The 23219-nt window shown below is 53.1% G+C and overlaps 1 protein-coding gene across 1 annotated transcript; it reads right to left on the reverse strand.

The window, feature by feature from the left end:
• Nucleotides 1-3611: 3611 nt before the first annotated feature.
• On the reverse strand, nucleotides 3612-19289 carry NRN1L (neuritin 1 like). Its single transcript, XM_067550330.1, has 3 exons — nucleotides 19208-19289; nucleotides 5461-5623; nucleotides 3612-4632 (listed from the first exon to the last, which is right to left on the reverse strand). Exons 1-3 carry the CDS (start codon nucleotides 19287-19289, stop codon nucleotides 4347-4349), a joined length of 531 nt encoding a protein of 176 aa, XP_067406431.1. The 3' UTR covers nucleotides 3612-4346.
• Nucleotides 19290-23219: the final 3930 nt, after the last annotated feature.

Below are 23219 nucleotides of genomic sequence, written 5' to 3' on the forward strand. Positions count from 1 at the left end.
ACCTGCTATTGGCTGCACCCAGCTCCCCGTCAGGCTCAGCTTGTCACCAGGCTTCCCCCATGCAGCAGGCTGGCTGGCACACTAGCAGAGCAGCCCTGGTGCCGAGGTTTAATTGGGGCTGTTGGGGAGGTGTTGAGGGCTCAAGCGCCTGTAAGCAAGAAGGCAGATGAATTACATGCTGGGCAGGCAGCGCTGGGAAAGCTGAGCCTAAATCCAGGCAAAGCACTTAATACCCTTTAAGGGGAAATCACGCTGTAGTACAACCCCCTCCCCCCGACTGCCCGTGCATATGCCCAGACCGTGCTCCTGCCTGCCAGCCTGGGGAGAGGGGAAGGGAACTGGTTGGGTTTCCCTGCCACCTAGCCACTCTCCAGTGCCGTCACTGCGTTGCTCTGGGGTGATGGACTTCATGCCCTCATGGGACTTAGCTCTAACTGGGAGCCCAGCTGCTGTCCCAGATCCTGGCAGCTCTGCCTGGGGGGATAGACCAGGGGTTAGGGCAGTGGCCAATGCTGTGGGAGACCGGGGCTCACCTCCCCGCCTGGCCAGAGGCACCTCGCGCCTGCAGTTTGCAGGGTCAGGGAATTCAGATTCCATAAATCTGAGCGAGCTGCAGCCCCCAGAGCGGGCAACCAACCTGTTACCCCTTTGGCTGACCTGTGAGCCATCTCCACAGACCAGCCAGCCCACTATCCCCCCAAACTGCTTCCAATTGGCTACACTACAGATGGGCTAGGGGTCAGATATCCCAGCCCTCCCCGCCCCCCCCCCAATCCATCCTGCCCCAGGCAGACAGGCAGAAACCTCAGCCCTCCTCCACCTAGGGACTAGGATGCTCTCTCCGCCCCTTCCCATCGCTCCTCTCAGCCCCTGTGAACCAGAGACTACCAGGGAGGGCAGGGGCACCAGCAGCCCCAGGTCAGCTGGACTGAGTGGGCTGGAGCAGAGACTCTCTGCTGCAGTAAGGCGGGGGTCGCCTTCTGCCGGCCCCTGTGGGAGAGACAGGGCAGGCACTGACCCTCCCCCTCCCCAAATGCCCACTCTCAGATCCCAGCAGGGAGCCAGGTCCCTACACTCAGCACCAGCCTGCCAGGGGTTAACACCCATCAAAGAGCTGTGTGAGAGCCAGGGTGCCTGGGAGGGCCCAGGGTGGCAAAGGAGGGGCAGCCCTGTGGCACTGAGCGAATCTGGCCCCAGGAGACCTGGCTGAGCCCTGGGGCTCCGGGCACAGGCGTTTAGCAGTAGCACATCCAAGTTTTCCTCCTAGTGGGTCATTGGTTCCTTTCTGTGGGGTGGAGGCGCCGTGTGCCATGGTGGGGCGGCCTGCCCTTGGTTCCTTCCAGCAGGTGCCGAGCCATCCCTCTGGGGAGACATTGCTTCCCAGCAGGACACCAGCAGCTGCCAGTTCAGGGCACCCCAGTGCATGGGGCCTATGGGGCGAGAGGGTTGTTGGACACCTGGCTGCATGAACTCAGCTGCTGCGAGCTGACCTTTCCTGCCCAAGGATCGCAGCTCTGCCACCTCCCGGAGCCGTTTAGATGTGCTGCTGCAGCCCTTTGCACCTGGGCTTAGAGGAGGTGGCAGCGGGACACGTACTAGGAGAGCCCCGCTCTGGCACAGCAGCACTGGGGCTGGGACAGGAGGTGGAAGCTGTGGGATGTGCTTCCCGGGGCACAGAAAGCTGCTGAGCCCTGATTTTAAGTGTGCCCCAAGAACTTCTCTCCACTTGGCTTAGAGATGTCAGGGGTGCCAGGGCTGCCCCACAGCTTTTTTCTCTGGGAGCCCCAGGGCAGGTGGTGCAGGCGCCACCCTCTCGTCATGCCCATCCTGGGAAGGGAGAAGGCAGTGCCCATTCTGCAGCGACCTTGGCCGTGTCCTCCCTGTGCCAGGTACTTCCCCCAGCCCTGCAACGCCCCAAGCCAGCTTCCTCTCCAGGTCCAGTGCCTCAGACAGACAGGCTGGGCCACCAGGATTGCTAGCACCAGCTTTGGCAGGCCTGGTTCCCCTTCTCCAGATACCCCCAGCTAAGCCTGGTGCATTGCTGCAGCCCCATCCCCACTTCCATCTAGTCAGAAGGGGGTCTCCTGCTCCTTCCACCTTCTAAGCTGGGTCATCTCTCTGCAGGTCAAGCCCAGCCCTGCCGCCTAGCCCCGGGGATTGCTCCCGCAGACTCTCCCTCGGACGGGAGTGTCTCATGCACTGGCTGCCTTCCCTGGATGCAGCCTCCCTGGGATCCGAGGGCCAGGTTGCCAAAGGTATTTAGGCACCTAAAGGTTTTCAGAAATGACACTAGGCACCTTTCTGCATCTTCCGGTGCTTAAATACCTTTGACAATCTGGCCCAAGGCCTCACAGTGAGTCGGGGCAGAAGTTGGGAGAGTGGCAGGACGCAGTGTAGGAGTTCAGCATGTTAGTCACTGCGCACAGGGCCAGGGGATCAAAGCAAGCCACATACTACACTGCTGGAGAGAAAGGGAGCGAAAAGTAAAGGTGTCTTTTAATAGAAATATAGATCCATCTGCATGAACCCAGAACAGAGACATAATCACAGGCCTGGCGCTCACATCTGGTTGATTATTCACTGCACATTTAAGTCAACTAAAGAATATTTGTGTGGCAGTAAAAAACAAAACAAAAAAACCCAAGCCCAGTGGTGTTAATTAAAAGGAAGGCATGCGCTCAGAGCTCTCTGTGCCCCAGGACTAGGTGACCAGATGTCCCGATTTTATAGGGACAGTCCCAATATTAGAGGCTTTTTCTTATATAGGCGCCTATTGCCCCCCACCCCTTCCCATTTTTCACACTTGCTCTCTGGTCACCCTCTCCAGGGCAGGCTGGGGCACTGCACATAGCTCGCTGCTAGAGGACTTCTCGGGGCAGATACAAGAACAGCCTGATGCCAAGTGACGCTATCTCCTAGAGACATTCAAGAGACTCTGCAGGGCTCCACAGGGAGGCGCTGTCCTGTCCTATCATCCAGCGCCAGGTACGGCTCCGGCAGGGGGAAGTGTTGGTTTGGGGACCCTCCCTTTAGCCGTGCCACTCCAATGTTTTGTGCCCTCTCGTGCCTGCAGGCAGTGCCGGGCAGGGAGCCATACAAGGTGCCGATCTCGCGGGGGGAGGGAAGCAAGAAAGACAGCCTCACTTCCCCCCTTCTGGGAGCCTCCCCCATGGGACCAGTCCCACAGGTGCCCAGCAATGGTGGGACACCCATACAGTCGGCTTGGCAGCAGGGAGGGAGTGGTCAATGCCTCCGGGGAAACAGAGCAGAATCAACCATCAATGGGAGGGGCTGGCGTTCAGGATTCAGCCTTCAAAGACCAAGCACCTGTGATGGGCATGGACTTTGGTACCTTCCTAGACTGTGTGTGCAGACCCCTGCCAGGCAGTGCCCACAGCCAGGGTAGCCCCCAATGCCCACACACAAGTGCAAACACGTGAGCAGAGCACCGACACTGGGCAGGAATCAGCTGGGCGCGGCCCTGCCCCCTTGCTGCTCATCGGTGTGGCCTGGCTCGGGGCGCAACACTCCACGTGTTGCTAGGGCTGTGAGGCTGTCATTGCTGTTACCGCAGCATCCCCTTGGCTGGGATGGCACATGGCGCTTGTGACAGCAGGACAGGACAGGTTGTTTTCATGCAGGTGCCCTCAGCAGAGCACGGCCAGGAAGGGAGCAGAGCACGAGGCAGAGGGCAGGGCCACGGCCAAGGGGAAGGAGCTGCGGGAGGTCTTCCCAGGGGGCCATCAGCAGCTCCAGGGGGAAGGTTCCTAGTCCCAGCTTCCTTGACACAGCCACCTGCTGACTTCTATAAGGGAGAGGAGGGGCACAGGAACCGTAGAGCTGTCGGGTTGGATCAGGGGCAGCCGGCCTGGGGAGTCATAGGCTAAGCCTGTTTCTAAAGATCCAACTCGGGAACTGAGACAGGCTCGGGTGGAAAGTGACTCCAGGAGCGGGCATGGGGGGCACAGGAAAGCTACCGGCACAGGCAGGGCCGAGGGAAGTGGGAGCCAGTCCCTGCAGGGAACGCTGCGCACACAGGGCAATGGGGGATCTCGGTCGCCATGGTCCAGGGCACCCAGAGAACACACAGGGCAATCGCTGGAAACACAGGACTCTGGGGATCCAGCCTCATTTGCCCCATGAGACACGACGCTCCTGGGCCCAGGCTGTGCCAGGGGAACGCAGCCTCGGCCAGCCTGAAAGAGACTAGGAACACCACACAGGCAACAGGCTCTGGTGCCCACAGCTCCTGGCGCGCCGGATTTTCAGACTGACCCAATCTATCTTGCAGAGATGGTGCCTGGCCCTGCGAGTGGCCTGGCTGGGTGATGGCAAGGGTTGCCTGGCTAGATGAAGGGCGCCAGCAGTAGCGTGAACAGCAGGACAGCGCCGGCCAGCAGGCTGGGCAGGGGGAGCAGGGCTGAGCCCCGCAGAGTCTCCTTGTTTGTTTCGTCCGTGTCGGAGCCCCGCACGCTGCCAGGCGGCCTGGTCCGCGCGCTGCACAGGTCATGCAGGTTCCCTTGGAACTGGATCTTCCTGGACTCCTGGCGCAGCGACTCCCAGATGGCAGCAGCTTCATCAGGGCAGCTGGATAAGACCCTGCTGGCACAGGTGTGAAAGTCATCCCAGGACCTGGGCCAGGGACAAGGATAAGTCAGAGGCGAAGGCCAGGAGGGCACGTTGCAATCAGGCCTTGTGATCTGTGTGTTACACAGACTGACAGCCCCCTGGGCCCATAGCCAGCCTGGCCCTGCCTACCATGCCCATAACTGGCCCTGCCCCACCCATAGCCAGCCCCACTCCACCCTAGCCATAGCCAGAACCCAGCCCTGCCCTGACCCTAATCAGCCTGGCTCCATCCCTCCCCACCCCTAGCCAGTTTAGCCCCACCCTACCCTGCCTCTAGCCAGTCCCTCCCTGCCTGATGACAGGATGGCCCATAGCCAGCCTGGCTCCGCCATGCCCTGTCCATAGCCAGCCTGGCTCTGGCCCTCCCCACCCCTTGCCAGCCTGGCAGAGTTGCTTAAGTTAGCACAAATCTTCTAGGAAGAGTTGCCCAGCCCCCCTATGCAGAGAGCTCTGTGCCCATGGCTAGTCCCTGTTCCTGGCTGATGGGGTGAGCCGGATGAGATGTGGCCCTGTGCACATCAGCCCTCCCGGACCCCACCTCGACGCCAGGGTCAGCTGGTTCCTCCCAGTGCACAATTCCCACCCATCAAGTCCCTGCTGTCCCCTGCCCCCAGGGCCGATAGGACCCGCCCAGAAGGTAGGCTGAGAACCTGCCCTTTTCCTACACAGCTGGGCCCCTCAACCTGAGGTCCAAAGGGTTCTGCCCAGAACTCCAGCGCCATCCCCTTTGCCCCGCAGCCACAGCCTAACCCCTCTGTCTGGGGGGCAACTGTAGTGAGGCTCTGTGGTGCTTTCATAGGGCGGCCAGGCCCCTGGCACTGCCACTCTCACCTGCAGATGGTGTCCAGCTCCTGCCCCTCCTGCCTGCTGTCCTCCTGCTGCTTCTGGACGCTCTGGGCCATGCTGTCCCCCAGGCTGATGAGGCATTTGGCAAAGCCCTTGTAGATGGTGTCGCATCTCCTCCCAGCCGTGCTCAATGGATCTTCGGCCACAGCTGCATCAGGGACAAGAGAGTCGCTGATTAGTCCCCCCGACGAGCAGCCCTCACTGGGCAGGTCTGCAGCCTGGCACTAGCTCCCCCAGGTGCCACCGTGGGGCTTCTGCCTGGCCCCACCCCCTGGATTTTCACCTTTCCCGCCTGGCAGAGTGTTGCACGTGAGCCCCATTCCCACGCTGCGCCTGTGTGTGGGGGGACTATCCAGCCACATGGGGCCAGGCAGAACTGTAGCCCCCTGATGGCAGAACAGGGGGATGGGCAGCCGTCTCCCAAGAGACCTGACATCGCCAACGCGAAACCCCCTGTTGAATCATGAGCTTGTAGAAGGGATGCAGGACTCTGTGCAATGCCCTCCTTATGCTGGAGGTCCACAGAACCACACCCCCCTCCACACACACACACACGCTAGCTCACTGGGGCCCCACTCTGGACCTCCTATCCCACAAGCGAAGGGGATGTTACTGTTATCTCCACCACCTTTCACCCCATGGGAGGCTGCTGGTCAGTGGTGCGCAGAGTCCACCACCAATTCTGAAGCAAAGCACAGTGGGTTGTGAGTTCCAAAGGGTCTCACTGCACTGGGGGGCTGGGGGACAAAACGGCAGATGAAATTCAGTGCTGATAAATGCAATGTAATGCACTTTGGAAAACATAATCCCAACTCTACATACAAAATAATGGGATCTACATTAGCTGTTACCACTCAAGAAAGAGATCTTGGAATCACTGCGGATAGTTGTCTGAAAACATCAGCTCAATGTGCAGTGGCAGACAAAAAAGCTAACACAATGTTAGCAACCATTAGAAAAGGGATAGATAATAAGACAGAAAATACCATAATGCCACTATATAAATCCATGGTACATCCACACCATGAATACAGCGTGCAGTTCTGGTCATGTCGTCTCAAAAAAGATATATTCAAATTGGAAAAGGTACAGAGAAAGGCAACAAAAATGATGGCCAATCAGTTGCAAATCTCCCCGTCTTTGCTAATGGCTGAGCAAAACACTGGTATTGCTCCAGGGCCTGGCATACCTGTGATGGGGGCTACTCAAGGGAAACAGGCTGAGCGGGCACTGGGCCTCTCACACTCACTAGTGCCAATGGCTGCTGGCAGTGCCACCCCCGGGCAATGAGACACTGAGATAAACCCAGGAGGAGAAGGAATAGAAGTAAATCGGTGGCACTTGGGTAACCAGTGATAGGGGGAGGGGGATGAGAACAGCCTAGGAACACCTGGGATGGGGGCACTACAAAGAGGAGAGGGATTACAGGGATGGGACTGAAATGAACAAAGAAAAATGCAGACTGGCAGGGAGCAGTTCCTGGCTTGAGATCTACTGGGCTGGGGGATAGTCTCCCCAAGGCAGGGGGCCCTGTAGAGCACCCTGCCACAAGGAGCTGCCCCAGAAGTGGAGCAGGTGCCTGCTCTTGCTTTTCCCTGCTCAGGTTTCTAGCATTTTATATAAAAAGGCCATTCCTGTCCAAAGCGCTCATCTTAGATCACATGACTCCAGCTGCTGCTGCCCTAGGATAGAGCCCTGCACGGGACGATTTTTTTAATCCTGCTCCCGTCCTGCCCCGCAATACCCACTCCCACCCCCTCCTGAATTGCTTCTTGCATTTTTATCCCCCTTCTACCCGCAAAAACCTTAGATCTCCCAAATCCCACAAGAGAGACAGATTCCCCTATGCTACTAAAAAAACCACTCACACAAACAGTCAGTTAATATATTATCTGTATAAACAGAATTCAGACACAATTTTTACCACTAAAAGAATAAAACAAATCTCGCTTAAATCATGTAAAAAAAAAAAAAGACTAACTCCTATTATAATAGACATCAAATCTTTTTCTATCCCTCACTTAAATTTAAGTATTAAAACCTTTATTTTTTTAAAAAGAAAAGAAACGCTTGCTTGACGTTGCTGAAATTCCATTTATGACAAATGGCTGTCATGCGTATGTATATCACATAGAATGTCAAAGCAAATTGCACCACAATTTTGCCTTAAAAGGTGCAGATTTTTTTTAAATGATTATAAAGAGAAAGTTGTTTTAAACCACTGTGAGACATTCCCCAAGGTACAACCTAGACTGGTGAACAGCTGTGTCCCCTCAATTCACCAATCTGGGGTACCTTTTACCCTACTTTGCTGTGAAAGCAACCACTCCTGGTCTAAATCTGGTGTAAATCACTCCCAGCTATGTTTTAGGAGAGCTAGAGCCAGCCACTCTTGAATTACATTGCAGGACAACACCAGCAACCTCCCAGTCCCAGACTTTCCCCCAGCAATGTGCGTCTTGGCCAAGCACCCTCTTGGCCAATACAAGCTTATATAAAGTCTGTCATATATTAATAGAGAATGATATGCACAAATCCTGTTATCTCAAATGGAGTTTCACAAACTCTTCAATCCAAACACACACTGGTTTAGATAAAACAATAATACAAGGTTATTAACTAGAGAGAGAGATTTTAAGTGGTTACAAGTAACGAGGCATAAAAGTCAGAATTGGTTACAAGAAAATAAAAGATAAAATGCAATTAATATCTAACTTAAGTTAAATTAATTCAAAGCAAAGTTTTCTCTCACCAAATGCTCCAGCAGTCTTACTGGCTGGGAACCTTTCAGCCAGGACCCCTCTCCCAGTTCAGTGTTAATTTCCTTGTGCTTCAGGAGCTGTTGATGCTGTGAGCAGAGTGGACGGGAGGAGTGTTTTGGGGAATCTGTTCCCCTTTCTTACAGCTTCTTTTTAAAAAAAAAATCATCTCCAGAAGATTTCGGAGGACGGGAACTTCCAGCTGTTTTTTGGTCAAAATGTAAATTTCTTGCTCACACCCTTTTTCCTGCCAAAGAATGGCCGCTTACCCAGGTGATGGTCCATTTGATTTTGTTGACACCTGACTGATGCATCAGTTTGTCTTTGAGGAACTGGTCTGTGCCTGCTTTTCTAAACTAGGAACATGTCTCACAGTAGACTCTAATAACTTCCCATACAATGCTGCCACACATTTTGCCAGGACAATAATGATCAGCAAATTATGAGTTTTCAAATGATACCTCCCAAAGCATTCTTTGTACCAAATCCATTATCGTTTTATAAAGGGTGAGCATAGGGACACAGATGGTCACAACTGCTTAAGCACTGTTTCTAGAACTTTGAAAGATACCATTCTAGTCATTTATGTGTCAGGATCATTGTTGCTTTTTGACAAACATTTAACGGAAAAACAGCTCACATCACTAGGTTTGTGATAGAAATAAATTTTAAAAAAAGGCTCAAACTAAGTGATCAATAACAAAGGTCAACTTAAACAGCAGGCGTAGCTAAACTTGCATTTTGTTTTCCTGCAAATTGCCACAGTCTGGTTTCTACACGGGCAAGCCTTTGGTTGCATGCTGTGTCACCCAATGCCGGCCCAAGAGGTGCATGCACAGTCAGTCTGTGTTTGTTGCACTGGTGCCTTTCACTCACCAACAGTTGTGCACACACTGCTCGCACCCACAGGTCTTGTGCATCCACACTCATGCTTATTTTGACTTTCAAAGCAGTACAATGTGGGTAGCTATCCCACAGTGCAACTCGCCACGGTGGCTGTTGGGACGAGTGTCATCGTCCCAGGATGCAACACTGCTTCCCCCTCCCTTTTTCCCGCAAACAAACAGAAAAAGTATTTTTGCGCCCTTTTTTCACTCCCCGCACTCGCCATTGCTGCAGAGACATGGAGCCAGCTCAACTCTGCACTATTATTGTGAGCGTCACAAATACATCGCGGCTTATCATCGAGTATTTTCGAAGCAGAGCAAGAAGCCGAAGCAGAGACAAGAGCGATGCCACCGAGTCTGCCCTGCTACAAGCCATTGAGCAGAACAATTCCTGATTGCTGCAGGCTGTAACAAATCATCTGCAGTCTGTGGAGCGCAGGTTCTGGTCCAGGGAAACAAGCATAGACTGGTGGGACTGCATCGTTATGCAGCTGTGGGATGATGACCAGTGGCTGCAAAACTCTCGTATGCGAAAGGCAACTTTCCTGGAACTGTGCTCAGAGTTGGCCCCGTCCCTGACGCGCATGAATACTCGCTTGAGACAAGCTCTGACGGTGGAGAAGAGAGTCTCTGGAAGCTGGCAACCCCCGACTGTTACCGTTCGGTTGGGAATCAATTTGGAGTCGGTAAATCTACAGTGGACATCACAGTGATTCATGTATGCAGGGCCATCAATAGACTTCTGCTGCGAAGGATAGTGACTTTGGGAAATGTGCAGGACATAGTAGAGGGGTTTGACACGATGGGGTTCCCAAATTACGGGGGGAGCCGTTGATGGGACGCACATCTCTCACTTAGCACCCGCCCACCTAGCAACTGAGTACATAAACCGCAAGGGGTACTTTTCCATGGTCCTGCAGGGTCTTCTGGGAAGGTGCATGACGCATGCATATTTCGTAATTTGGGGCTGTTCTCTAATATGGAGGCAGGCACTTTTTTCACCGACCCAACAATTCACATCGGGGGTGTGGAAATGCCCATAGTGATCCTGGGGGATCCTGCTTACCCCTTGTTCCCTTGGATAATGAAGCCCTACACCGGGCACCTTGACAGCAACCAGGAGTGCTTTAATAACAGGTTAAGCAGTTGCAGAATGGTTGTAGAATGTGCGTTTGGCGTTTAAAGGGTAGATGGAGGAGTCTGCTCACTAGGCTGGACACGAGTGAAAAGAACCGCCCTTCTGTGATACCTGCATGCTGTGTTCTTCATAACGTGTGTGAAGTGAAGGGTGAGCGGTTCCCCCAGGGTTGGGCTGTGGAGGCAGAAAGACTGGCCGCCAATTATGAGCAGCCAGATGCCAGCACTATGCTGAGAGCGAACCGAGGAGCACTTTGCATTAGGGAAGCTTTGAAAACCAGGTTCTGCAACGAGATGCAGGACTGATTTCTGTTCCTGTCTGTTGTTTACCTTTGGTGAACACCCCCTGCCAATCAATATCTGTACCCGCCAAATCCCTCCAGAACAAGATATGATTTAATAAAGAAACGTGTTGAAATGATGCAAACTTTTATTTATGAACGTTCAGTCATGAGGGAAGGGGGAGAGTGTCCATTCACTGTCTCAAGGGGTAGGCTGGTAGCTTGCTGGCCAGCTGTCAGCGTGTCGGCCACTGCTTTCTGCTCGCCATCACGTACTGCAGCCTGACCAGCCTCCTCCGAGACCCCTTGGGGCGGGGGAGGGGCAGGGCACAAAGCCCTCAGTTGAGGAGCATTATGGAGGGGCTGCAGTGGGACTCTGTTCTAATTCAGCTCAAGCAAACACACCAACAGCAACTCTCACAGTCTGGCTCCTTTTCCTGGGAGAGCACGGGGGGTGCGGCGAGCAGCCAGGTTGGAGTGCCCAGAGCACCAGGGAACTGGCCCGAGAGGAGGGCCGGGAGCACATTATTAGCTGGGGGATGTGGCCAGCCCCTGTTTTCCACCAAGATGTGTCAGCAGCTGCTTTGGGAACAGGCTGCATGTTCCTCCGCTGCGGCCTGCCAGGGGCCCAGACAGAGAGGCATGAGGGGTCAGGCTGGCAGCTTGCCAGGGACCAGCAGGCCACCCATTTAAAATCACACCCACAGCTCCTCTGTGCCTGGAGAGAGCAGGCACTAGGTGGCTGACTGCCGGGGCTTAGGGGGCAGTGCAGAACAGGGGGGTTGTTGTCAGTCACTCAGCTCGGCCCAGGCCCCTGTGACTAAGCCAGAGCAGACTGGGAGGAGCCAGGGACCATGCATCCTCCCCATAGGGCTGCACTGTAGCTTGTCCTGCAGCATGGGGTCACCCTGAGCTCAGGCACCCTCGTGGGGCCAGGCACGGGGCCAGCCTTAGGGCCGGGCGATCAGGGTGGTCACCCTGGCCGCCAACTTGGGTTGGGTCTTTTGCACTCGACTGCTTGAGAAGAGCAAAAGTGTTTTCCACCTACGGGGCAAAACACCCAACAGCCGCCCCAGACCTCCCCACGCACACAGCCGACATGAGCCGCAACCAGGCCTCCCGAGTCCCACTGCTGTGCTGTGCCCACTCCCTTCCCTTCCAGGCTGCCTGCAGCTAGCGCCTGAGCCAGATGGGACCGCGGTGATCACCTGGCCTGGCCTCCCGCGTAACACCGGCCAGAGACCTTCCCTGCAAGGATTCCTGCTTAGCTAGAGCAGAGCATTCAGAAAGAGATCCAGCCCGGATTAAAAAACAACCCAGGAGCCACCACAGCCCCGGCAAGGGGTGCCCACGGTTCCCTGTGCTGGAGACCTGGCTTAGCCTGAGCTGCTTGGCCACTCTTTGAGGCATAGCTGCAGCAGCCTGGCAGCTTTTTACAATTGGCAGAGACCAACAGAGTGCTGAGTAACCTGGTGGTGTCTGGTTCTGGGCCCCACAGCAGCTCAGAAATAGTGTGGGTCTGGCACAACACAGCAAATAGTTTGTTAGTTTATAGTTGTATGTCGATAAAGATAAACAAAGACAAGAGTTCATACTTTTTGCATTAAGGCGCGTTCTTTCCCACCACCTCTCCCACTACCAGATGCTGTTTTGCTCCAACATGGTGGGAACATAAATACGTAGTTAGCATTAATAATAAAATATAAAAAAGTAAAGACCATCAAAAAGTCACCCAAAATAAGCAAATAAAATAACAATGTGTACAAAAAAGTATAATAAGCCACCACCCAGGCAAGGGGTGCGCTTCATCACCGCCTGATTCCTCAGGAGGTGCTGTCGGCCTGATCCCCTGGTAGGCTCCTGAAGCTGTATACCGCCTCTTGAGCACACAACTCTTTTGGTCTAATGAGCATGATACGGTGTCGTTAATTGTTGGCTTTGTATCAGACTGACTATCTAAGAAATCCCTACACACCTTCCTGATCTGCACATCAGGCATACCGTGTCTGATTGGTAACTTCACACTGATCACAAAGAATGCCCCGCAACAGACTGCCCTCCCTGTTCAAAATCTGCCCCGATTTCCGGTTGGAATCTGCCTCCTTTCACCTTCCAGCCATTGGGCCACGTTACCCCCTCACCTGCTCCCCACGCTGGACTCCAGTTCCCAGCTCCCCTGCGGGTGCCCTCCCCCTTGATCCCCAACAACACACACAGGCCATGTTGAGCCTCCCCCCCCCCCCCCCACCCAGGAAGTGTCTGTGGGGATGGCCGGTGGCCCCTGTGCTGGCAGCTCTCACAAGTGCAATTCCTCAGCTCCCTGGCCAAGCCAGCATCAAGCCTCCTGAGCCTCAGGGCAGCATGTAAACAGGGCCTTACATCAGCAGCCTCTGGAGGACTGGCAATGACACAGCATGTGCTCTGCATGGAAGCTAGGGCCAGGCTCCCCTCCGCCCATGCCCCACGGTGGCTGGGGGTGGAGGGCCTGGTGCAGGGGAAGCAAGTGAGACAGCTACAAGCGGCCCAGCCAAATGGCAGCTGAGGGGGGAGCCTGTTCAGGCCTGAACTGATGTGAAGGGCATGTGTGCCAGAGCCTGGTGCCAGGGTAGGGAAGATCCAGAGCAAATAGCAGGGGCTATTTCCCAGCTGGGAGAGAGAAGCACCAGAGTGGAACTGCCTAGAGGGAGGAGTAGGAGCCCCAGCACCTGGGACAGAGCCCAAGAGAGGTTTTGGGAGAGCTGCCCAGCACACTTTGGCCATGTCTACACCTTCAGCAGCCAATTTTTAGAAGTTGCAGAAGTGTGTACACACTATGCTGTTTGCACAGGTCTCGTGCGTCCACACTCACCACGCTTATTTTGACTTTCAAAGCAGTACAATGTGAGTAACTATCCCACAGTGCAATTAGCCACGGTGGCTGTTGGGACGAGTGTCATCGTCCCAGGATGCAACACTACTTCCCCCTCCCCCGCCAAACAAACAGGAAAAGTATTTTCGTGCTCTTTTTTTACTCCCCGCGCTCGCCATTGCTGTAGAGACATGGAGCCAGCTCAACTCTGCACTATTATTGTGAGCGTCACAAATACATCACGGCTTATCATCGAGTATTTTCGAAGCAGAGCAAGAAGCTGAAGCAGAGACAAGAGCAATGCCACCGAGTCTGCCCTGCTACAAGCCACTGAGCAGAACAATTCCCGATTGCTGCAGGCTGTAACAAATCACCTGCAGTCTGTGGAGCGCAGGTTCTGTTCCAGGGAAACAAGCATAGACTGGTGGGACTGCATCATTATGCAGCTGTGGGATGATGACCATTGGCTGCAAAACTTTCGTATGCGAAAGACAACTGTCCTGGAACTGTGCTCGGAGTTGGCCCCGGCCCTGACGCGCATGAATACACGCTTGAGACAAGCTCTGACAGTGGAGAAGAGAGTCGTCATCGATCTCTGGAAGCTGGCAACCCCCGACTGTTACCGCTCGGTTGGGAATCAATTTGGAGTCGGTAAATCTACAGTGGACATCGCAGTGATTCATGTATGCAGGACCATCAATAGACTTCTGCTATGAAGGATAGTCACTTTGAGAAATGTGCAGGACATAGTAGAGGGGTTCGTCCTGATGGGGTTCCCAAACTGCCGGGGGGGGGGGGGGGGGCAGGAGGGGCGTTGATGGGACGCACAGCCCTATCTTAGCACCTGCCCACCTAGCAACTAAGTACATAAACCCCAAGGGATACTTTTCCATGGTCCTGCAGGGTCTTGTGGATCACAGGGGTCGTTTCACTGACATATATGTGGGGTGGTCTGGGAAGATGCATGACGCACACGTATTTTGGAATTCAGGTCTGTTCTTTAATATGCAGGTGGGCACTTTTTTCCCCGACCAAACAATTCACATCGGGGGTGTGGAAATGCCCATAGTGATCCTGGGGGATCCTGCTTACCCCTTGTTCCCTTGGGTAAAGAAGCCCTACACCGGGCACCTTGACAGCAACCAGGAGTGCTTTAATAACAGGTTAAGCAGTTGCAGAATGGTTGTAGAATGTGTGTTTGGGCGTTTAAAGGGTAGATGGAGGAGTCTGCTCACTAGGCTGGACATGAGTGAAAAGAACCGCCCTTCTGTGATATCTGCATGCTGTGTTCTTCATAACGTGTGTGAAGTGAAGGGTGAGCGGTTCCCCCAGGGTTGGGCTGTGGAGGCAGAAAGACTGGCCGCCAATTATGAGCAGCCAGATGCCAGCACTATGCTGAGAGCGAACCGCGAAGCGCTTTGCATTAGGGAAGCTTTGAAAACCAGGTTGCAATGAGATGCAGGACTGATTTCTGATCCTGTCTGTTGTTTACCTTTGGTGAACATCCCCTGCCAATCGATATCTGTACCCGCCAAATCCCTCCAGAACAAGATATGATTTAATAAAGAAACATGTTGAAATGATGCAAACTTTTATTTATGAACGTTCAGTCATGGGGGAAGAGGGAGAGTGTCCATTCACTGTCTCAAGGGGTAGGATGGTAGCTTGCTGGCCAGCTGTCAGCGTGTCGGCCACTGCTTTCTGCTCGCCATCACGTACTGCAGCCTGGCCAGTCTCCTCCGAGACATTTGGGGGGCAGGCAGGGCAGCAAAGCCCTCGATTGTGGAGAATTATGGAGCATTATGGAGGGGCTGCAGCGGGATTCTGTCCTGCCTCCACTCCTCCTGAAGCTCCACAAACCGCCGCAGCATGTTTCATTGTAGAAGTGGCATGTTTTGGGCGAGGAGCCAGAATGGCTGTTAGCTTCCCTGGCTTTCTGATATGACTGACGCAGCTCCTTGATCTTCACGCAGCACTGCTGAGCGTCCCTCTTGTGTCCCTTCTCCAGCATGCCCTGGGATATCTTCCTATAAACGTCCAGATTCCTTTTGCTGGCTCTAAGCTGAGCCAGAACGGACTCCTCGCCCCACAGACCGATGAAATCTAAGACCTCTGGTCGACTCCATACTGGAGCATGTTTAGGCTTTGCAGGAGCCATACGGAGTACAGTGACAGCTCTCTCCACACTGGCAGCACAGGAAATGAAAATTCAAATCTTCCCGGGGCTTGAGGAGAGGGGACGTTTCCTGGTAGCGTGACCACTGAGCAGCACAGCGCGACTGTCCAGAGCGGTCAAAACGGGGCATTGTGAGATACCTCCCGGAGAGCAATTAAGTCGATTTAAGTGAAGTTGTGTCTACACTGACACTAAATCGAACTAACAAATTCGAATTAGGCGTTACGCCACTTGCAGATGTGGTCTTATTAAATCGACTTTTGCCACGACTTAATTCAACTTAACAGTAGTGCCAGTATAGACGCAGGCGTACAGAGGTCAACGTAAGTGACTTTATGTCGACCTAAGTCGCCAGTGTAGACCAGGCCTTTGTTCCCCTAGCTGTTGGATTTGGTTGACCCTGCCCATGCTGGCAGACCAGTGGATCCCAGCAGTGCTTTGAGCAGGGAGTTGGGGTCAGGGAAGCCGTGCTGACGCTCAGAATCACCCCTCTCAGGCAAAAGCAGCCCAGGGGGTTCCTGGCAGAAGCCAGGGAAACGATTCACCCACCAGCCCAGCCAGCGGGGGCAAGTCCTCCAGGGGACAGGCTGAGGTGCTGAGGGCTGCGCTGGGACTCGGACAATGGGGCTGAAGCCTGCGCGGCCCATAGTACCTGTGCAAGGGGAAGGGACAGGTTAGCTACCTGGGAGCATGGGTATCCACTAGACGAGGCAGTGTGCCATGGGTCTCCCGCCCCCACTCCCTACCAGCCAAGGCAGCACAAGCGCCCCCTCCTGGGCCACTCCCAGCAGCTGTCAGTGCTTATCTTTAACCTCACTGGTGCAGGGTTTGGTCAATCAAACAGAATATTTCCAAAGCCCCCTTGGCTCGTAAGCTCGGAATATCTGGGTGCTGGCAGCAGCCGGGCTCTGCAGCCCGAGGCCCCTGCCATAGGCAGTTTGCGCAGGGGACGCAGGTGTGCTGCACCCCACCATAGAGCAAGTCAGAGCCACCTGTCTAAGAATTCCTTAGCTTGCCAGGATGCTCATGTGGCTGCGTTTTCAGGCCCCAGGTGCTGGACAATCTGGGTCCCCTGCCGCCCCACCCAGAAAAGTCCTTCCATTCGGAAAAGTAGTCCCCGCTCAGCTGTGCTCTGTTCTCCCCCCACATTGTCCCCCGATTCCCTGCTCTCTGTGATTCTGGGGGACCACTGAAACGGGGGACAGGCAGGTGCCCATCTCCTCCTAGCCAACAGCATTCACCACACCACAAACTGGTCACCACCCCCGCTGTAGGGTGACCAGATGTCCTGATTTTATAGGGACAGTCCTGATATTCGGGGCTGTGTCTTATATAGGCGCCTATTATCTCCCCACCCCCAGTTCTGAGTTTTCACACTTACTGTCTGGTCACCCTACCCAGCTGTGAACCAACCTGGGCAGTTTATTAACACGAAAGCAGGCGGGGAAGAGGGCTGCAGTTCTATTTGGTTTTTAAACATTAGAGAGACTTTTTTCCCCAACCGCAAAAGACGCCCACACAGGGTTAGCAATAAGCAGAGTCAGCGAGAGAGCTCCCGATTCATCCGCCCAAGCGAAAAGGACTCCAGGGTCTCCCTCCCATCACTGTCAGAACAGAAAGCAAAGTCTTGGTGCCTACCTCCACAAAGCGCCTGGCAGAGCGGGGAATCACCTGCCTGGGGCAGAGCAGACAAACCGGGCCCAGCAGTTTCAGGCAGGAATGGAGGGGGAGCGCTGGAGACCACTGCAGGAGGACAGTAGGGAGGCAGAATGGAATCAGCCCAGCTGGAACTTGGCCAGGATACTAGATGAACACCTAGACTCTTCAGCACCTGCAGATTTATCTCACAGTTTCTCCAAGACCCCTTCCCAGCGCAGCACAGGGCCTCCTAGCGCTGGGGTATGGAGGGCAGCAGTCAATCAGCCACCCCATTGCCTGCTGGCACCCTTCGCTCTCTAAGCCAAGGGCTGACCTGCAAGCAATGCAAAGACAAAGGGGGCAAATACAGAATCCAAAGGGCCAAGAGGCTTCCTGAAGAGAGATGTGGTTAGTTTTCTCCAGCGTGGCACTGCCCCGTTCCGGGACCTAGAATTCCAAGAGGCAGACACAAATGTTCAACAGTCACTGGTGGTTCAAACCTGCTGCATCAGAGTAACAGGAATCCTGGGTGACACTCCTGGCTTGCCATGATCCGCAGTATGTATGGAAGAGGGGAAATCTGGCTGAGCCCACCCCAGTGTCAGCAGTGTGATGGAGCTTCCCTTCATCAGCACCTGGGGAAGGGCCGGGGATCTGATTAAAGAAGAGGGAAAAAAGCTGCCACGAAATATCACTAGGATGAGTGGAGTAGTAACTAATGAGATGACAGCAGGGACCAGTCGCTCGTGGCACTGCCCTGGGAGAGCCGAGAGCTGCGGATGGTGCTGTCACTTCACTCCCCCCATGATGGAACGGACGTCCAGCAAAAGGACACTCACACCAGATCAGGGTCCCAGATCACCAGCAAGCTGATGGCAGGTAGCCCCGAAATCCACGCCAGGATTTCTCTAACTACCCCAGAAGAGCGTCAGACAGAGGGTGCCTTCTGCAGGTTCACAGGGAGCAGGAGAGTAGTTAAAGGTAGTTCCTCCAGCCTGCTGAAAGAAAGCCTGGAGAAGTACCTGGCACTTAGATAGGCTACAGGATCCCGACTTTCTGCCTGGCAGCTGTGGTGAATGAATGGCTGTGCTCTGGTACCAGAAACAGCACTCAAAGCGCAGGCGGGGGCTGTTGAAGGAGCTGGGAAAGTTGGGGGGGACAGTGAGGGGAGAGATCTGCAATTCTACAGGAAGGTCTGAGATGGGAAGCCCTGGAGGACTGGATCCTCGATCACCACGACCCTCTGCTTTCCCCATAGTTGCTTTCCTCATTCTGTCTAGGCTGGGCCGAGAGCAGCAGTGACCTCCCAGCCCCATTCCCCGGGAACGTCCGGCACACCCAGCGGGAACGTTCCCTGTAGGGGGGCCTGGCGCACTGAATGCTGAGCACATCCAGCCCTGCCGGATGCCAGCCTAAGCCAGAGAAATTCGAGCCCTGCAAAGCCAGAGGGAGGCCCCTCTGCTGGGCTTGGTGTTAATTAGTCAGATGGAAGCCAAATATCACTCCAAGGACTCACCACTCAACCAGCTGGGATAAAGGATCCAAAAATAACCCTTGTGCAGAGCTGTGCTGAGCCTCCCCAGCTCCGTCTCTGCCCTACACAGAGCGCCCTAGAGCCAGGCCTGTGAGCCCAGCGACCCCTGCTTCCAGCCAGGAACTTGGACAGAAGTGCTCAGTTCCAAATGGGGCCGGTCGCCACGGACAAGTGGGAGGAACCTGCTGTGCAGGGGCAGGGAGCTGGCAGAGGGGAGGGCTGGTGGACCCCAGGATTAGACCATGCTCAAATGTGGCTCAGGGAGCTTAGTCCTCCACATGCTGCAACACTCCACTCTCAGGGCTGGTGGGAGAGACCCAGAGATCCTGAACCAGAGTGTGATTGGTCCCCATGAGATTCCTAGGCAGATGCATAGATGGTCGCAGAAATGCAGAGTGAAGGTTCTGACCTTCAAAGAAGCCAACCAGGTTAAGGGCTGGGGACACCCAGGCGGACACGCAAACTGCCTTACCCCTGTCCTCGTGCGACACCAGAGAGGCCTCAATGAAAACAGCTGCCACTGATTCTTCGACACTTTTCCCAGGTTCTTGCATTCTGAGTGCCCCCCGTCCCCCCTCCCCCTGACTAGATGGGGCATCTGAAAGTGCTGAACACCAGAACCAGGGGCTTATTTCAATCTGTGGACGGAAACGAAGCAATCAGAAGAGTTAAAAGGAAAGCAATGAGAACAGCCAAGGGCTTGAGGTGCCTCCCGGCAAGAAGTGAATTACAAAATTGTTGGGAAGCCTAGAAGGGAAGGGGATGGGTAGAATCACTGGAGAGACAGGCTAGTGCAGGGAATCACCTGGCACTAGCTGTTGAAAAGTGGGGGGCAGAGAGTGGAGTTGTGAACCACAAGTAGGATCTGGAAGGCGGCCAGGCATCCGATAAAGTGCTACATAAACCTGGCTGGACAGTCACTCATTAGCCTTCAGCACCAGGTTCACTGGGGAGCGATTCCATCTGAACTGCAGTCAGTGCGAACGTGCTGAGCAAAGTTGATCAGCATCTAGTGATTACCAATGAAGGCATCTGCCTTAGCCTGCCTGAAGTGGGAGGAAACAAGGGACTGAGATAGTGAGAGCAGCTCATTCCTAGAAGGTAAAACGTAATCACCGCCAGGAGTCTCCAGGTAGCAAGAGCAAAAGGATTCATGCTCATCCCAATCTGCTAAAATTAAGATTTTTGGCTCCGCCAAGATCAAATGTGCCTTTGGCTGAACCTTTCCTGCTGAAGCGAGATCAGAAAGCGGATGAGTGTGACGACCCTGCAAGTGAGATTTTCAAGGCAGTCATCAAAACGTGTCTGTGAGAAGTTTGGCCTTTGCTCCAGGCCTTCAAGTAGCTCTTCAGCACCAGCTTGTTTCAGGAGCTGCGTGTGCTCTTCACCCCCATAACGGCAGAGATCAGTCGGTGCCTGCGCTGTAAGAACTGAAAACAGAGATTTGAACTTGATAAAGTTGGAGCCTTTTATTCTAAAAGCAACCTTCAAAGTAGCATACAAGGAGCACAACAGAAACAATGCAAGCACTCTGCAACTGGAAACATGCTGACGATATCACGCAGGAATGCAGAGAACAGTCTGGCTGTGAGGCCTTCGCCATTTGCTCAGACAGTGAAAATAAAGCAAGAGATGAGCAAACCCCTCAAGTGCAGACATCCGGATGCTCAGCACTCTGCCTGAAGAAAGCAGCACCAGCAGGCTGGCCTGATGCACACTGTGAAAGGTCAAGAGGTTTCTGAAGTCACCATCAACCTTATGGCTGGTTGACTGAAAAGGAGGAGGGCAATGGATGCCCCAGCTTCCCAAAGGTGCTTGCTGGACCCCTCAGGAAGACTCTTTCATCTACATCTAGGCTCCTCGGGTTCAACGGGCTCAACGAGTAGTGATCAATGGCTCCATGTCTAGCTGGCAACCGGTCACAAGTGGAGTGCCCCTGGGGTCGGTCGTGGGGCTGGTTTTGTTCAACATCTTCATTGATGATCTGGAGGATGGGGTAGATTGCACACTCAGCAAGTTTGCAGATGACACGAAGCTAGGGGGAGTGGTAGATACCCTGGAAGGTAGGGATAGGATACAGAGTGACCTAGACAAATTGGAGAATTGGGCCAAAAGAAATCTGATGAGGTTCAACAGGGATAAGTGCCTAGTCCTGCACTTAGGATGGAAGAATCCCATGCACAGCTACAGACTGGGGACCGACGAGCTAGGCAGCAATTCTGCAGAAAAGGACCTGGGGGTTACAGTGGATAAGAAGCTGGATATGAGTCAGCAGTATGCCCTGGTTGTCAAGAAGGCTAATAGCATATTGGGCTGCATTAGTAGGAGCATTGCCAGCAGATCGAGGGAAGTGATTATTCCCCTCTATTTGGCATTAGTGAGGCCGCATTTGGAATATTGTGTCCAGTTTTGGGCCCCCCACTACAAAAAGGATGTGGACAAGTTGGAGAGAGTCCAGCGGAGGGCAACAAAAATGATTGGAGCACAAAACTTATGAGGAGAAGCTGAGGGAACTGGGCTTGTTTAGTCTGCAGAAGAGAAGAATGAGGGGGGATTTGATAGCAGTCTTTAACTACCTGAAAGGGGATTCCAGGGAAGATGGAGCTAGTTTGTTCTCAATGGTGGCAGATGACAGAATGAGGAGCAACAGTCTCATGTTGCAGCGGGGGAGGTCTAGGATGGATATTAGGAAAAGGTTTTTCACTAGGAGGGTGGTGAAGCACTGGAATGGGTTACCTAGGGAGGTGGTGGAATCTCCATCCTTAGAGGTTTTTAAGTTGTGGCTTGACAAAGCCCTGGCTGGTATGATTTAGCTGAGGTTAGTCCTGCTTTGAGCAGGGGGTTGGACTAGATACCTCCTGAGGTCCCTTCCAACTCTAATCTTCTATGATTCTATGATTCCTCCATCAGCAGGTCACACTAAGCATGAGGGCGGCGCTGATCCAGATAGCTGAAAGAAAGCTGATGTTGTGCCAATATTAGGATGGCCAGGTAGTTATAGGCCTATCAGTCTGACATTGATCCTGGTCAAGATAATCGAGCAGCTGATCTGGGACTCAATTAATAAAGAATGAAAGGAAGGTAATATAACTAATGCCAATCAACATGGGTTTATGGAAAATAGATTCTGCCAAACTAACTTGATTTCTTTTTACAACATTACAAGTTTGCTTGATAAAGGCTATAGTGTTGATATAATATATGTAGATTGTAGTAAGGTATTTGACTTGATACTACATCACATTTTGATTAAAAAACTAGACCAATATAAAGTTAACACAGCACGCGTTAAATGAATTAAAATCCAGCTAATGGATAGACCTCAAAATGTAATCATCATCGAGCGGATGTGTTTCTAGCAGGGTCCCGTGGAGATTGGTTCTTGGCCCTATGCTATTTAACATTTTTATTAATGACCTGGAAGAAAACATAAAATTATCACTGATAAAGTCTGCAGATGACACAAAAACTGGAGGAGTGGTAAGTAATGACGAGGACAGGTCACTGATAGAGGGAGATTTGCATCACTTGGTTAACTGGGTGCAAGCAAACAATAGGCATTATAAGATAGCTAAATGGAAATATATACCTTTAGGAACAAAGACTGTCAGCCATATCTGAAGGAGATTTGAGGGTGGGGGTGGATAATCAGCTGAACATGAACTCCCAGTGCGATGCTCTGCCAAAAGAGCTAATGCAATCCTGGGGTGCATAAACAGGATACAGAGTCAGAGCAGTTATTTTACTTCTGTATCTGGCACTGGTGCGACTGCTGCTGAAATCCTGTGCCCAGCTCTGGTGCCAAACAATTGAAGAAGGATGTTGATAAAGTTAAGAGGGTTCAGAGAAGAGCCATAAATAATTAAAGGATTGGAAAACATGACCTAAAGTGACAGATTCAAGGAGCACAATCTATTTAGTTTAACAAAGAGAAGTTAAGGGGTGACTTTATATGTGCCTACTTGGGGAACAAAAATGGGCTCTTCAATCTAGCAGAGAAAGGTCTAACATAATCCAATGGCTGAAAGTTGAAGCTAAACAAATTCAAACTGGAAATGAGATGTCAATTTGTAATGGTGAGAGTAATAAACCATTGGAACAGTTTACCAAGGGTCACGGTGGATTCTCTATCACTGACAATACTTAAATCAAGATGGGCTGTTTTTCTAAAAGCTCTGCTCTAGGAATTATTTTGGGGGCAGTTCTCTAGCCTGTGCTCTACCAGAGGTCAGACTAGATGATCACAGTGGTCCTTCCTGGCCTTGGAAACACCGAATCTATAAAAACCAAGGACCAGACACAGAGGCACTAAAGTCACAAAAGCAACTGAAGGAGGGTTGAGAGAGGCAGGGCAGATCATGAGCGGCTGACGCAGCTGCTACAGTCGCTGGGGAAATCTGGCTCTCTCTAAATAACAATAAAGAACTGGAGCCACACAAGGGGAAAAACTGAGAAGTGATTAAGAGAAGCTGTGGATTCTTTCC

The sequence above is a fragment of the Emydura macquarii genome, unplaced genomic scaffold (genome assembly GCF_026122565.2).
Source record: "Emydura macquarii macquarii isolate MOO-44397 ecotype Brisbane River unplaced genomic scaffold, CSIRO-AGI_Emac_v2 contig_295, whole genome shotgun sequence".
Taxonomy (NCBI): domain Eukaryota; kingdom Metazoa; phylum Chordata; order Testudines; family Chelidae; genus Emydura; species Emydura macquarii.